This window comes from Moschus berezovskii, chromosome 13, assembly GCF_049115385.1.
Source record: "Moschus berezovskii isolate FMDL1 chromosome 13, NW_MosBer_1.0, whole genome shotgun sequence".
In the NCBI taxonomy this organism is placed as follows: domain Eukaryota; kingdom Metazoa; phylum Chordata; class Mammalia; order Artiodactyla; family Moschidae; genus Moschus; species Moschus berezovskii.
Genome location: NC_142472.1, coordinates 71940208 through 71957216, shown reverse-complemented (window position 1 = coordinate 71957216; position 17009 = coordinate 71940208). Strand labels below are relative to the sequence as shown.

At 37.4% G+C, this 17009-nt stretch overlaps 1 protein-coding gene across 3 annotated transcripts in view; it reads left to right on the top strand.

The window, feature by feature from the left end:
• The window catches only part of GPALPP1 (GPALPP motifs containing 1), a 33835-nt gene extending 17693 nt beyond the window's left edge, over positions 1–16142 (top strand). Inside the window, exons 6-9 of one of the 3 annotated variants that reach the window (XM_055426055.2) lie at positions 371–535; positions 5582–5680; positions 12266–12484; positions 13108–16142. In XM_055426055.2, coding sequence (XP_055282030.2) covers positions 371–535; positions 5582–5680; positions 12266–12484 — 483 coding nt within the window. In that variant the 3' untranslated portion in view covers positions 13108–16142. Of the gene's footprint in view, positions 1–370; positions 536–5581; positions 5681–12265; positions 13078–13107 lie in introns of those variants that run through there. The other 2 variants (XM_088842765.1, XM_088842766.1) reach the window with 2 other exon arrangements.
• Positions 16143–17009: the final 867 nt, after the last annotated feature.

The following is a 17009-nucleotide window of genomic DNA, read 5'->3' as shown; positions in this document are numbered from 1 at the left end:
TTGGAGTTTCATCTTCAGCATCAGTCCTTCCAAAGAACACCCAGGACTGATCTCCTTTAGGATGGACTGGTTGGATCTCCTTGCAGTCCAAGGGACTCTCAAGAGTCTTCTCCAACACCACAGTTCAAAAGCATCAATTCTTCAGCGATCAGCTTTCTTCACAGTCCCACTCTCACATCCATACATGACCACGGGAAAAACCATAGCCTTGACTAGACGGACCTTTGTCTTTCACTTAATGTCTCTCTCTTAACATCTGCCTCAGTTGAGAAGCGTAGTCACTTAGGTGGTATTCTACACATATATGCACACATGTCCATACTTTCCAGGCTACCTTTTTTTGTTGTTTAACTTTTTATTTCTCTTAAAGGATTCATCTAAACCAATTACGAGAGAGTCTTGGATGACTGAACTTCCACCAGAAATGAAAGACTTTGGTCTCGGGCCCAGAACTTTCAAGAGAAGAGCTGATGGCAAATCTGGAGACCGATCAGTCTGGACCGACACTCCAGCCGACAGGGAAAGGAAAGCTAAGGTGAAAGGACTTTTGCGTTCCTGTATTTCTGTCCATGTTGGCTCTATTTTGAAAAAATAGAAGGCAGAATTATTCCAGGGTACTGTTTCTTAGCTTATGATTCCCAAGGGAAAGGATTTCCCCTGCAGAAAAGTCAAAAGAAAGCGACACCAGTTGCTTCCTGTGTATTCACTTATACTGATACTGTTTCCCAATAAATTGTCTCATTAAACCTCAAGAGAACCTGGAGACATAAGTTTATTAACCTCATTTTATGAAAGGAGACGCTGTCCCCTATGAGGTCATTTTTTTCTGGAATTAAATGCTGGTAAGTGATGAACAGTAATTCCATTCTAGACCTTTCTGATTCCAAAACCCCCAGTCTTTATACGTCATACTGTCTCCATGAAAGTTTCTTTTAAAATATCTTGGAAAAAATCAAGGCACAGATCAACCTAGCAAATTAAGTGATAGATAGTGACTGTCTCTGAAAATAACAGTAGCTCCAGTGCACTAAACTTCACATTACTGTCAAGATAGGCAAAAAAGCCCTTTCCTTAATACATTGAATAATTTACCAGAAAAAGAAAAAACTATGCATAAAATACATCATTATTATTAGATTTTCTTTTCTTGGATTTCTACAATTATTATGAAATATTCCATTGTTAAGAATCCAACCAGTACTAACTCCTTAAATTCACTTCATCAGAGATTCCATTTTCCTTGAGTTGTGAATGCTATCTTAAATGCTTGACTAATTGGCGCCTTATGATTATAACTTACCAGTTCTAAATTAAACAGTTCCTTACTTAATTCATGCCCCTAACTCTGTTTGTCTTGTTCATTAGTACCTAGAATTATAAAGATTTCTATTTTCATTCTGTAACCAAAAATTGAATGTCTCCTCTGGCAAGCATCATGTTTGGTCACAGGTGACAGAAAAAACTCCTTAAGACACTTTGATTTTCATGAAGAATTGGTTGTGAAATGGTGTTGTTCTTAAAATGTGGATGATGTGTGGAAATCACCTCGTTTTAGCAGAATATGTGGTAAAACCATACGTTCTCTTTTGCCCTGAAAACTCAAGGAAATCCAAAAGTTAGACAAGTGAGGTGAACCGACACACCTGGGGGCAGAGGAGGCGACAGAAGGTGGGGATAGAAGAGAGCCACAGCCCACAGCCCCACTGCTGGGCATATTCCCTGAGGAAACTGCAATTGGAAAAGACGTCAGTGTTCACTGCAGCACTGTTTACCGTAGCTAGGACATGGAAGTAACCTGGATGTCCATCGACAGATGAATGGATAAAGAATTTGTGGTATTAATACGTATACACAATGGAATATTACTCAGCCATAAAAAAAAGAATGAATTTGAGTCAGTTCTAATGAAGTGGCTGAACCTAGAGCCTGTTACACAGAGTGAAGTAAGTCAGACAGAGAAAAATTAATGTATATTAACACATATATGGAATCTAGAAAGATGGTACTGATGAACCTATTTGCAGGGCAGCAGTGAAGACGCAGACAGAACAGACTTGTGGACATAGTAGGGGAAGGGGAGGGTGAGACAAATTGAGAGCATAGCATGGAAACATACATTCAGTTCAGTCGTTCAGTCGTGTCCGACTCTTTGCAACCCCATGAATCACAGCACGCCATGAATCACCAACTCCCGGAGTTCACTCAAACTCATGTCCACAGAGTCGGTGATGCCATCCAGCCATCTCATTCTCTGTCGTCCCCGTCTCCTCCTGCCCCCAACCTTTCCCAGCATCAGTCTTTTCCAGAAACATACATTACCATGTGTGAAATAGAGAGCCAGTCGGAATTTGCTGTATGACTCAGGGAACTCAAACCGGGGCTCTGTGACAACCTGGAGGGTTGGGAGGGAGGTTCCAGATGGAGGGGACATATATATACCTACAGTTGATTCATGTTAATATATGAGAGAAACCAACACAATATTGTAAACCAATTATCCTCCAGTTAAATAAATTTTAAAAATTAAAAGATGTGAGCCACACACCATGAATGACTAGTGTTGGAATGCCTGTCTGCTCTTTCTTAACTGGTCTTTTATAAAAATAACGTACTGGCATTTTTATAATTTAGCCTATAAGATTGTCTCCATAAAGACAACTTAATACCCTTGCTTACATGGATTTTTTAAAAATATTTTTAAAATATTTATTTGGCTTCTTCAGGTCTCACTTGCCGCATGGAGAATCTTCCATTGTGGCATGTGGAATCTTTGGTGGCAGCACACAGACTTTCCAGTTGTAGCGTGCAGGCTCAGCTGTCCTGTGGCCTGTGGAATCTTAATTCCCCAACCTGGGATTGAACCTGTGTCCCTTGCGTTGCAAGGCAGATTCTTGACCACCAGGAAAATCCCTTACATGGACTTTTTATTTGTGCTTTTTTCAGACCTCCTGTTCCTCATTGTGTGTGAGTAGATGTCTAGCCTATAGCTAGATATGCAAGAAGTCTTCCTCAAAGAAAAATATCACAGAAAAATGGAATGAAGAGAAAGTAACCAGTACAATTTGAACTTAAGATTTTAGGTCCTGTGACTGAGTTCTTTAGATCTAGTCATTTTTTTTTTATGGCTGAAAGTGTTTTGTTGTATATTTACAACAGACTCACAAAGGGATTATTGATACCCCTTAAATCTTATGTGGTACTATACCACAGCATGTAATACTGCAGACTTATATTTGTGGTAGAGTTTATCACAGAAAGTATCACAGAGCTGTCCTTTATAAAGGTCAAGACTAATTTTTTATTTTTGTGATGGATCTTAGTCAAGTTTCCTTTTTTTCTCTCTCTCCAAATATCCTTTTTGTATGTTTTTTCCATCATTTCCCCCCCTTTTTTTTAAAATTTATTTTATCATCTTCAGTCAGTTCAGTTCAGTTCAGTCGCTCAGTCGTGTCCGACTCTCCGCGACCCCATGAATCACAGCACGCCAGGCCTCCCTGTCCATCACCAACTCCCGGAGTACACTCAAACTCATGTCCAGAGAGTCGGTGATGCCATCCAGCCATCTCATTCTCCGTCGTCCCCTTCTCCTCCCGCCCCCAACCTTTCCCAGCATCAGAGTCTTTTCCAATGAGTCAACTCGTCGCATGAGGTGGCCAAAGTATTGGAGTTTAAGCTTTAGCATCAGTCCCTCCAATGAACATCCAGGATTGATCTCCTTTAGAATGGACTGGTTGGATCTCCTTGCAGTATAAGGGACTCTCAAGAGTCTTCTCCAACACCACAGTTCAAAAGCATCGATTCTTCGGCGATCAGCTTTCTTCACAGTCCAACTCTCACATCCATACATGACCACGGGAAAAACCATTGCCTTGACTAGACGGACCTTGGTCGGCAAAGTAATGTCTCTGCTTTTTAATATACTATCAAGGTTGGTCATAACTTTCCTTCCAAGGAGCAAGCGTCTTTTAATTTCATGGCTGCAATCAGCATCTGCAGTGATTTTGGAGCCCAAAAAAACAAAGTCTGACACTGTTTCCACTGTTTTTCCATCTATTTCCCATGAAGTGATGGGACCAGATGCCATGATCTTTGTTTTCTGAATGTTGAGCTTCAAGCCAACCTTTTCACTCTCCTCTTTCACTTTCATCAAGAGGCTTTTGAGTTCCTCTTCACTTTCTGCCATAAGGGTGGTGTCATCTGCGTATCTGAGGTTATTGATATTTCTCCCAGCAATCTTACTTTTTATATATTTGATTCCCCAGCATTCCTCTCCCTACCACGAATGCCAACATGGCCTAAATGAAGTAAAATTAGAAAGAAATGAAAGTGTTATACATAAACTAATTGAATAAGATCTGTTATGGTCTCACCTCCCAGTCTTGACTAGATATACTAACTCTTAGATGGTCAGGTCTTCACCTCCATCTTATCAGAACATCATTTTTCTCTTAATATTACAAGTAAAGAATCTGTTTCTGGGAAAATTGTTATGGGAAAATGAGAAATGAACTACTCCTGTGTTTTTTAATGTACTTTATTAAGTACAGTATTGTTTTAGTCCATTATTTAGATAAAAATTGGGGTCCTCTTTGACTTTCTTAAGCAAATAGCAACAGTATAAAAACATGCTTTGAGAAAAATAGTTTTCAGTTTTTTGTCTGAGCCTTATTCATTCCTGGTTGGGGCTGTATTCTCCAGAATTTTTTTTTTTCCTAACTAAAATTTATTGGAAATTTACCTAAGTATTTCATCAGTGTGTGTGCTGTAATAAATAGTATATCTTTTTAAATTTCAAATTCTGATTGTTCCTTGCTGGTATGTTTTGTCTGTTGGCCTGGTATCCTGCAGCTTTGCTGTGCATCTGTGTGTGCTCAGTCATATCCAGTTCTTTGCGCCCCCATGATCAGCAGCCCATTGCGCTTCTCTGTCCATGGGATTTTCCAGGCAGGAATACTAGAGTGGGCTGCCCTTTCCTTCTCCAGGGGATCTTCCTGACCCAGGGTCAAATCCACATTTCCTCTCTCTCCAGCATCAGCAGGCGGATTCTTTCCCACTGAGGCACCTGGGAAGCCCCAGCTTTGCTATACTTGCTTATTAATGCTAAGAGTTGTTTAATAGATTCTGTGGAGTTTTCTACGTTGACACTCATATGTCTTCTGTGAATAAAGATAGTTTTATTTTTATTTTTCTATACCCCTTTTGTTTCTTTCTCTTCATTTTTTTCCGTCAAGAGTGCTTTTCCTGGTTTTGAAAACAGTTAATCTAAGATTTCTTCTTAAGCCTTATTTTCTCTTCTGCATTTTATTACCATTTGTCAGACTCATCTCTGAGTTTGATAAAATCCAGTTAGTTGATTGGATGGAGGTTTTGTGGGCTTTTTTTTCTTGTTTTCAGGAAAATGTTAGAGTAGGAGACTAACAGATCCCTTACCAAGAATACTAACATTTCTAGTGGGAAGAGAATCAACAGGCCTGGCTTTGTCTAGTCTCCTGTTACTCAATCTGAATTAAAATAATAGTATTTCTTGTTCATTTTTTCCTGATACTGTGGTTCCATAATGTGTTATCTGTTCATTCCTCAGGAGATGCAAGAAGCAAGAAAGTCATTCAGTAAGAAGGATGAAGAGTGTATACTGTCAGGAAGGGATAAGAGATTGTCTGAGCAAGTATCCTCATACAATGTAAGTCAGAGAATAAAATGCATAACCTTTTTCTTTTTTAACATCTTTTAATGCTCTTCTCATTTTTTTCTCTTTTTCTTGTTTCTCTTTTATATGTTTTTCTTTTCATCTGTCTTTTTTCTATACATCTGTCATGAAAAATACTCTTGTGTGTACATATATGTATTATATGTATAATTTTCATGTTGTGGGCTTTTTTAATGCATTTCTTAATATTCTTGGTTCTTTTTTTTTTTTTTAGTTATTTTTTTTTAATTGGAGGCTAATTACTTTACAATATTTTAGTGGTTTTTGCCATACATTGACATGAATCCGCCATGGGTACATGTGTTCCCCATCCTGAACCCTTCTCCCACCTCCCTTCCCATCCCATCCCTGAGGGTAATCCCAGTGCACCAGCCGCAAGCACCCTGTCTCATGCATTGAACCTGGACTGGCGATTCGTTTCACGTATGATAATATACATGTTTCAATGCCATTCTCCCAAATCATCCCACCCCAGTTCATTTTTTACTTGAATCACATATCAGAAATTCAATTCCTAGAGATGGGTAGCACATGATCAGAAAGTAAGAGCCCTATTAACTCCTAGAGATCCCGATTCATACATTTCTAAATATAAGCCAATTTGGAATATTTGATGTAAAGATTTAAATAAAAGTATGAAACTTTAAAATACGGTTCAATTTAAATTTGAAAACAGTCAGGATTCATTGGGCGAAGTATTATTTTTATAATTGTCTCTTACTCATTTAAGAAAAAAAATAACAGCAGCAAAAAAACCTGGTATTTCACTCAAAGAATAAATAAACCACTGAACCCTTCAGCTCCTGAAAGGTATTCAGGTGTTTAGGAAAATTACCTTCTGTTCCCGGTGCATTTGTTTTATGAAAAGTTCTATAAGCATTAAAAATATAGTTAGCAAAGTTTTCACAGGCTTAAGAGTGCTTCACTTAAAATAGCCTTAAAAAGACTTCTGTAGGAATCTTCATAGGAGCTTTATTCCTAACAGCTAATTTCTTTGATAAGCCCAGGTATCTATCAGTAAGCAGGGGGTGAGGGGGAGTGTGTATATGATGAAATACTACTTGGCAATAAAAAGCAACAAATTACAATAAATGCAACATTGTGGATTAATCTCTAAGTCATTATGCTGAGTGCAGGGAGTCGTACCCAAGATTTCATACACATGTACCACTGTACAATTCCATTTATATGAAGCTCCACAATAAGCAAAATGTGTCTGTGGTGGGAAAAAATCAGAATAGTTGTTGCTGGAATGGGAGTATGGAGATGGACGAGAAAGGAACATGCAGAGCTTCCTGAAGTGATGGAAATACGTTCCGCATATTGCTAGGAGTTCAAATTGTAAAGCTCAGTGAATGTAGTGTTAAGATTTGCATATTTCATTATATGTAAATTTACTTTAAAAGAAAACAGTGTAAACAAATATAGAACATGTAATGATGTCTGCAATTTACTTTAAAATGCTTCCCAAAAATTAGGGTTTGAGTCTTATGGTGAAATCTTGGTTACTTATGAGACCTACTTTTCAAAATATTGTTTTCAGACTGAACAACTTCCTAGTATTGATAAATTGAACAATCTTTATAAAATATGACCATGAAGGCCAAAGAGTCGGACATGACTGAGCAAGTAAGCACACGAAGGCCAAAGAAAAACCAAACAATTAGAATCTTAGCATGAATTTTCTAAAGCTTCTGAGAAACTATCACATTCAAAATTAATTGCCCTAGCTTTTTACAAATTAGTATAAAACATACATGTTTTGTTAAATTATTAAATTTGGTAAATCAACAAACTGATCGTTTAGCAAATTGATCTCACATGAGTTGGCTTTTGGTGTGATTTTCTGTGAACTAACTGCTTCTAGGTGTTTTTATTACTTACGTATCAATTCGGTCCTCTGTGGCAGTCACAGTGTGCAAATTGTGCTAAACCAGGCAGACGGTGCACCTGAAACAGACTGATATAACAGTTCATTTCTTTTATCTTAACGGTCCACTTGAATTGTGTGAATTGACTGTAATAGTCTAGTGGTTTAATGTATCCCTCTGTCTTGCTTGGTGTTCAGTTTACTACTTCAGGGGATCAGTCAGTGGAAACTGACCTTTTTTTTTTCCTCCATTTGCGTTCACTTTTTGTTGCCTTCTGCAGTGTCACCCAACAGTGTAGACCATTTTCCTCAGCTCTAGAAAGTACAGCAGGACTTCTACAGCTTCTCAGTTTCTCCAAACTCCGCTGTCTGTTTCCTCCAGCTCTTTCTGAAATCTTCAGCCTTTCCCTTCCAACTCTTGATAGCCTGTCTGCCTTCATCCTTATTGTCTCATTAGTAAATTATTATCTCATTAGTGGAAGAAGGGAGGGCAAATGTGGAGAAATTGCACTAAAAGATTAAATTTTACAGTGTAAATGTTTTACATTTATATGTACGCATATAATTTTATTTATTATCCATTATAGTTCTCCATCCTCAGATTAACCCTACTCCTGTGCTTTCCATTCTCTTTCCCCCTCTGTTAATACCAAACTACCAGACAAAACCATCTGTTTTACGGGACACCGGTGTGAGTACCTGGGTGGATTTTAACAGCACAGGTTCCTGAGATCCACGGTGACAGTTTTGACTCACTGGATATGTCATGGGGCTCAGGAATCTGTTTTTCTTTTCAACCAGTCAGGGGTGGAGAGAGATGGCCTTTCAAGTATTTTTACTTAGTATTTACTGAGTATTGTCCCCTCAGAAAACTTCTCCTGGACATCCAAAAACAGTTTGGATGTCATTATAAGTTTCAACAGTTTGCAGAGATACAATTTATAGCTTGTTTTATTATTCTTTTCAGTGGTTCAAATGGAATCTAAATGCCTTAGCAACTCATTATCTATTATTATCCTTTAAAAATATGTATGAAGAAGCTCTTCCTTAACAGTTGGAAATTTTATTTCATCCTGTTTTCTCCTTGAATACATAATTTCATTTCTCTTATGCCACAAATTTTATCTTAATGGAATTCACTTTTATGCTTGAAAGTCTTTTATGATTAGACTTGATAAGTCATATTTCACTTCAGCAAATCTGTGCACATAAATTGAAACCAAAAGGTTTTAATTTCCTGTATCTAAAGTCTTTAAATGTTTACACTTTTCTTTCCTTTTGGATTAAGCTGTAAATTCAGTTGATCGAAACAATAGAAACATATCTCAGATTTTGATAATTATTAAATGTCAAAAGTAAAATGTAAACTTAATATCTTAATGAAAGACCTTTTTCCCAGTTACTTTCTGGTCTTTCATTGAATGTTACCTACTGCTAGAATAAGACAGATTTCAACATCAAATATGTTCTTTTGTTTGTTCATTTTTATAGTTAAGAATCTTACGGTTAAGAGTTAGGAAACCATGTTCACATAAAGCAGTGGGTAAGAATGGAACACAGTTCATTATCACGATGTCATTCAGTTCTTTAAACAGTTTCTATTTATTTACTTAAACCTCAGAATGATCTATTAACAAAAAATTATTATTAATGATATCCCAACTTTCACTCTGTCTCAAATTTGATTTTTTTTTTTTCACATCAGTTCCTTTTTTTTTTTGCAATTAGAACAGCTTGACATTTAGTAACTTCTCAGCTGAGGGCTGTTTCCATCTTTTTCCAAAGGGTCCAAGCTGGCAGCATTGCCCCTACTGGATACTGAAGGGCGGGGCAAACAGTGAGGGGAAGGACTGCAGTGCCCTGACTCTCCAGCGTCCCCAAACAGGGTATATTTCTCAGTCTCACTTTCCAAATCCGTATAACAGCAATAATAACATTTAATTTATATTGATTATAAATTTAGATGTTGTCCAGATTACAATATAGTAAATGCTCAGTAAATTGAATACTTAACATTTATTGACTGATTCTTGTGTACCCCGATATGGTACTAAATCCTTTGTATTCTTTAGGTGACCTAATTCCTACCTCATCCAAATATTTGGACATTATTACTACTAGGATTTGTTATTTGACAGCTGAGAAACTTGGGCATAGGTTACTTGCCTGTGATCAACAAGTGCTGAAAATGTCAGCACCATCATTGCTACTCTGCTTTTCCCAAAGTCAGCACTTATGTTCTTAACTGTTTCTCCATGCTATGTGTATTGATAGGTTATTTTTTCTTAGCAATATTTGATTCTTTTTGCCTCCAGTTTCATTAAAAATAAAGATTTGGAAAGCACTTAACTTGCAAATCATTTTGTTTCCTAAAGATGTATGAAATGACCAATTTATGAAATGAAAGGGATTGAGAAGTTGGAAATAGTGCCAATTTAAATAAATACTTAAGTGTTATAGCATCCAGCTAGAGCTAAGTTTATAGGAAATAACCAGATAACCTAGTTGACAAAGTCAGATCTCACTGTCAAATTAGACAAGTGAGGCTGACTTTCTGTGAAAAAGTCAGACTTCATTTCTCTGTTCAAATAAATATGATTATGATCATTTCTATGACACTTCTGAATTGTACTGTAGGTGAGTAGGTGCCATGAATTTGTCTTCTGATGAAATAAGATGCTGCCGCCTTTAACATTTCTTGCCAGTTATTTTGCTTTCACTGAGCTCTCTTCATTTCTTTGCTCTCAAATGTATACTCTGACAGGAGACAGGGTCTGGAAGAGATGTGGTTGTTAAGCAAAACTTGCCATGTCTTTCATTGTCCCATTCTGCAATGTATCTGAATTCAGAAACATTCCAACAACAGCAGAAATACCATTCCAAAAGGATATTACACTCTTTAAGAGAAATTATGTTTGAGACCCAAAAGAGCACAAAGCCTCCTGGGTTTACAGTTCCTTGATTAGAAGTTTCATTCATACCAGTATTGCAGGTTTTTTTATTTGATGCTCTGAAGCCTTGCTCCCCAAGACAGTGTTCTCTAATAAGATTCTGAAAGCCCTCTCCTTCATTAAATGGAAAAGGGCTGTAGTAAAAGGGTAGACATCCTGACAAGATGCATTATCAGGCGAGTCCGTTTTAAGTGAGGCTACGTGAAGAAGCTGAGAATCATGGGTAGAGAACGTTTAAATTCCTGGTGCCTTCAATACCACTTGTAATCCACTTTGTGTGGCTCCCAGGGATGGATACACACACACACACACACACTGCAGTTGGATGGACACACACACACACCACATACACACAGACACACACTGCAGTTGGATGGCTGCTGGTCTATACTGCCTGTACCTACTCCCGCATCTCACGCCCTGCTCCTCCAATCCAGGGCTATTCTGTCTTGTCCTTTAACTAATACCGAAAGGTCTGTGATAAATCTCTTAATTTATAAAACCAGTTGCCTCTGCTCAAACCTCATCCTCCTAGATGTATTTGAAAATGTGAAACTAATAACATACTGTAAATCAGCTATACTTCAATTTTTTTAAAAAAGAAAATGTGAGCACCTTCCCCAGCTGAAAGAAAGAAAATGAGGGCGATAAGGAAAGCTGAAAGAGACAGAAATTCTCTTGGCACACAGCCTACGCCAGGACCGTGCAGACTTTACCTGCACCAGCCTTGGATTTTGTCATCTCTGTGCTGTTGTTTTTCTGCTTTGAGTGTGCTTTCGCTTCAGCCTGGCGGTACCTGTCTTTTCCATTCCACCTACAAAGGCTTCGTGGACCAGTGCATCCATGAAGCTTTAATCAGGCTCCCAAGAGAGAAAGTAATTGCTCCTTTCTCACAATTAACACTGACTCATCATACAATGCTTTGCATGATGGTTATTTAAACATTAGTTTCATGTCCGTCTTGTTCTTTTTTGATCATGTGGTGTGAGTTCATAGATACCTTTATTTTGGTTGAATTGAATTTGCCTCTAATACATATTTTCTTCAGAGATGCTGTCTTGGATTTAGAAAAACCACTGAAGGACTTCCCTGGTGGTCCAGGGGTTAAGAATCCACCTGCCAATGCAGGGGACATGGGTTCAATCCTTGGCCCAGGAAGATGCTGCAAGCTGCAGAGCAGCTAAGCCTGTGCACCACAGCTGCTGAACCCATGCTGTAGAGCCCAAGAGCCACAACTCCTGAACCCACATGGTACAACTCCTGAAGCCCGTGTGCTGGAGCCTGTGCTCTGCAGCAGGAGAGGCCACTTCAGTGAGAAGCCCTCACACTGCTAGTCGGGAGTAGCCCCCGCTCGCCGTAACTAGAGAAAGTCCTTGTGCAGCAAAGAAGACCCAGCGCAGCCAAAAATAAATAAATAATTTTTTTTAAGTATTAAAAAAAAGAAGGGGACTTCGCTAGTGGTTCCGGGGCTAAGACTCTGTGCTCCCAATGCACGGGGCCTGGCTTCAATCCCTGATCAGGGAACTAGATCCCACATGCTGCACCTAATACCCAGCACAGCCAAATAAATAAAAATAATAATTTTTTTTTTAAAAAAGAAGAAAAACAATTGGGGTTGTAAATAGCCTTCCTTAATGCTCACCATTACTACTTCATTCTTTTGTTTCATGATTATTATATTCTGCCAATGACTTATCCAAACTAAGATTTTTATTTCTACCGTCTTGCTCTCCCCAGGAATCAAAAAGGTCAGAATCTCTTATGGACATTCATCATAAAAAATTAAAGAATAAGGCTTCTGAAGATAAAAATAAGCCCCAAGAGAGAATACCATTTGACCGTGATACAGATCTCAAAGTTCATCGGTTTGATGAAGCTCAGAAAAAAGCCTTGATAAAGAAATCTAGAGAACTAAACAGCAGGTTTTCACATGGCAAAGGCAATATGTTTTTATAAGTAAGTATCTATCAGTAAGGTATATTTTCATATTGATAACTTTTGAACTTTTTTTCTAAATGCTGTTACCTATAACTGTAAAAACCGATTTCCTTTTATAATAAAGTAGATTATAAACCTGCAGATTTTTTTTCTAAATAACTGTCAATTTTGAAAATTCAGCCTTGTGGAATAAAAAATATGTTATCCTGGAAAAGTAGACTGGTCCTGATAATAACCTAACAGGGCATTACTATTCAGAATGCTGAAATAAAAGCTTTTCATTGGTGAGAAACGGCAGAGAAAAGTGTGATTTGAAGCTTGAGTAAATCTGCATGCTTTATTAAAGAATGAGGTTTCTTAGCAATTTTCTTATGTTATTAAATAAGATCACAGAAGATGTTCATTGCTTTTGAAAGGTTCTGTGTAAGTTAAGGTTCAAAGCCATTACATCACTCGTACATAGCCCAAACTGACAAGGGTTCATAATGGTGATTGAATAAAAGCTAAGGTTGCTTCTTAAAATCTTTGTGATTTTTAATTGGATGAAACCTACATCAGTATTAAAGTGTGGCTTTAAGGGAAAATACTGTTCAGATGAGAATTATTTTCCGACTTACTGAATTTTCTTATTCTTACTTCAGGGGGATTTCCCTGTGCAATGAAGAAGAGTTGAAGAATACTCTTTTTTTCTCTCTGTCCACCTTTATTCCTTTCTTTTGAGTTTCTTAGGATTAGAGGATGACTTTAGTCTAAAAAAACCAAAAAGATTTACCTTGTTCTGTGCATTCTTTAAAATCACGTGAAAACATAAAATCGGTGTGTCTTTTTAGAGGAGAACTTTATTTATGTGTCTTTGGCTTCTGAGGATGTGTGGGCTTTTCTTCAAATAATCATTTTTAGAATCCTCCCACCCACCCTCACAAGTGCTCCGTAAGATCTGCTCAGGCCGATCCAGGGCATCTCTCACACAGCCTGAACCCCCCATCAGATATCACCAGCCTGCCCTGAGAGACTGAGTGGGATCCTCCCAGTGAATCCATGAATTTGAAGCTGTTTTGGTTTCCCTCTAAACTGCACTCAGTGAACAGACAACATTTACTTGGAAACAGAGGGTGTGAAGGTTTTTTCTGTTTTGTTAGCAGTTTGCTTGTTTGGGCTATCAGAGCTTTTTCTTTGTGGTTTGGGTTTTTTGCTTGGTTGGTGTCACAAAGAGGGACCTGTGCGTTATTTCATGTGCTAAGGAAAAACCGTTTTGATTTTTCCAACCTTAGTAAGTAATCCTAGAGGATGCCTTCAGAGGTCACACCATTTACCTTTAGTGGTGTGAGGTCTGAGACCTGGTCTCTCTTCTTCACCAAAGCTTTCTAAGTCTTTAAACTGCTTCAGGATGATCTGACTTGGCTTATTTTTATATGTAACATGTTTTAACTAATTCATGGTGGACAGATCTTTGCAATCAACCATGAACGACTTTTTTTTTTTAATCAAACTCATATTCCCTGGATATAAAAATGGAAAGTAATCAAACTCACCGTGGTGGAGGATGGTAAGTCTGTGATGCTTCAAGCACTGCCTCTGAAGATGTTAAACAGAAAATTCTGAACAGTTAGGCCTAAATTCAAATTCTGGAAGTTACACTTTCTTACAGATTAATCCCAGTTGTTCTGCTAGTTCTGTGTTCTAGTTTTGATGAAGCACATGGTTTTAATGGGGAAAGATTCTGAGTCCTAGTTCATTTAGGCTTCATGAAATGAGTAAATTGTTCAGTCAGATTATGGGCCAGATTTTTCTTCTTAGACTTCTTAGACTATAGAAATACAATGATACCTTCCATAAGAGTAACCCACTCAAGAGTGTTACTGTTTAAAAGATTAATTTTTTTTTCCTAAGCAAATTGAAAAGGTTCCTAGTCTAAGCAGAATTGAACAGAGCTACCTTTTGATCAAAGATGTCATTTTTAGTGGGTGATATTTTCTGAACACAAAACTTTGTAGAAGTGTCTATTACTTTCACTGATTTTGTTATAATTTTTTTTCTTCTGATGAGATATTTTCTAGTTCCTCATCCTCATGTAAACATTTTTTGAGAAGCTTTTGGTATTTTTAAGATTAAAATGTGGTCTTTGAATACTTATTTTTGCTTTGCTTTCCTCACCGTAAGATAGAGAGGGATGTTCCTATAGTATGTATTTACTGTTTCTCCCATCATGCTTGGAATGTCTGTAACCTCACCAACAGGGAGAAAATACTGATACTTTCCGCGAGTGACCACATCACTGGTATCGTAGGTCTAATGCTATTTCATGCCACCCTGAGGACAGTTTTACAAAATGTGAGGCCAAACCAGAGGTTTTTTGCCCTGTGGAGACACTAAACCCAATATAACAACACTGACAATAAAGGAACAAAACAGCGGTTTGCACAGGATGGAGAAGTGGTCTTCATTTCATCTCCTCCCCTCTTCAAAGCTGCTCAAGGCCCGAAAAATCAAGTCTGTGCTCCCCCTGGCAAAAAATTGGGATTGTTGACATTTTCTAAGAACTTTTTAATTTTCTTTACTTCTTGGCCCAATTTTGTAGAACTGTGACCTCTTTTGAAACCTAAAAATAAAGAAGAAAAAAGAACAACTCAAGTCAAAGAGTGAAGCAGACACTTTTAACATTTTTTCCTGTTTGGTGAAGGTGATGTTTGAGTTTCATTGCCCCTGAAATTATACGAGTTTTGTTCCACTCTCTAAATTGTCATCTCAGATTTTGATGCTTCAAATAGTACCAGCATTACCGGTAAATCAATGGCTCTAGCAAGGGGGGAATTGGCAGAGGAAACAAAAGGTGAGAGGTGGTAGCTACACCCATAATAAAGCTGTCTCATCAGATAACACTTTTTTGTGTCGGGAAAAATACCATAAAGTAATCCCTATGCCCAAAGAAAAGCTACAGTTTTACTAAGAAGTTTTTATCTTGTTTGGATGTAGCAGCTTCTTGACATTTGTCACTTGAACGTTTTATGGTTCTTTGAAGTAATGCTCTTTTTAGAAGTAAGGTTGATCTTTACATGGTACCAAGGCCTACATGCTCCATGCTCCAGGAGAGATAATCAGTCATTATATATAAGTTATTTGATCCTGAAACATCTTGGTACTTTTTGTCTCTTATATCGGGTGGATAATGTTAACATTATTACTTTGAAACATATGATCATGGGAGATAGTTTTTAGACTATTTACAGGAGCCCATATCACTTCTCTTCCCTGTTTTCCATGGCAGTGATAAGTATTATTAGGGAAAATAAATTCTCTGTTGAGTTGTATACCTAAGAGGAAGAATCAACATGGGGCAAGTAGCTAGAGAGAGTCACCCATATAACAGCAATGCTGAGTCTTCTACTTGAGAATGTTAATTTTTTTTTTTTTTTTTTAGTTTGACTTCTGAAACTATCATGTAAGTTTAGTCTACAGTTCCAGAAGATCATGCATTTCCTGTTATCGGAGAGGTATATTTTTTTGCAGCTTAAATATTTACTGTGACTATAGTGTGTACAGAATTAAAAAACTATACACTGCCTTTCAACCTTTTCATTTTTGACTTTATGATTAAAAGACTGCTTTTAGAAAAGAAGAATTTCTGAGGTATTATTTTTTATGTATGAATAAAGATGCATCTATATCTGAGAAGTTGTGGCCTTTTATTTTTTCTTTGTTTTAATATTAATTATCTGAAGCAGGCAATGTTTTTAAAGAGAATGTCCTGTAAAGATTTATTCTAACCAGTCAGGTCATTGTGGGGGTAAAGTCTTTCAACCCAACTCACTTGCCAGATTTTCATTATCCCAATATAACTGCAAATATTAACTATTTGGGACTTCCCTGGCGGTTCAGTGGTTAAGACTCATTCTCCCAATGGAAGGGGCATTGGTTTGAGCCCTGATTGGGGAAATAATATTCCTCATGCCACATAGCTCAGCCTTAAATAAAAAATTAACTATTTATTTGAAAACATAAGATAGACAATTTGGAAATGATCTTAAGAGCACCATGGCACAAGAGGGGCTGACACTAGCTTTATAACCAATATTTCATTGTTCTGCATATTGGAGGATTATATGACAGTTGTGGGTTTTTCCTGGGTTGGTTGATTATGAGATTCTGTGGATTTTGCTTTTTGTTTTGAGGGGTTTTTTTGTTCTGTTTGCCTTTTCTGCTTTTCAAATTCTTTCAGAAAGCATATATTCTTTTATAATCCCAGGGAGAAATGAGGTTTTCGTTTTTAAGTTCTAATTTTGTATTACATAGTGTCAGAAACTAAACTACTAGGGAAACAGGACTCAGGATTTCTCTCTTCCTTAACTGGGGAAGTGACCAAAGGAGATACTTAGCAATACAAAAACTAAGCATTAAATGAATCTGGACATACAGTATCAAGGAAAGAGAGCCTTTGAATTTTCAGGTCATTTCCCTATAGTAAGTATTTCTTGAGGAAATACTGCACTTGTTCTTTCAGTAAACATTTGTTAAATACCCGGGTGTATTCTAGGTGCTAAGAACA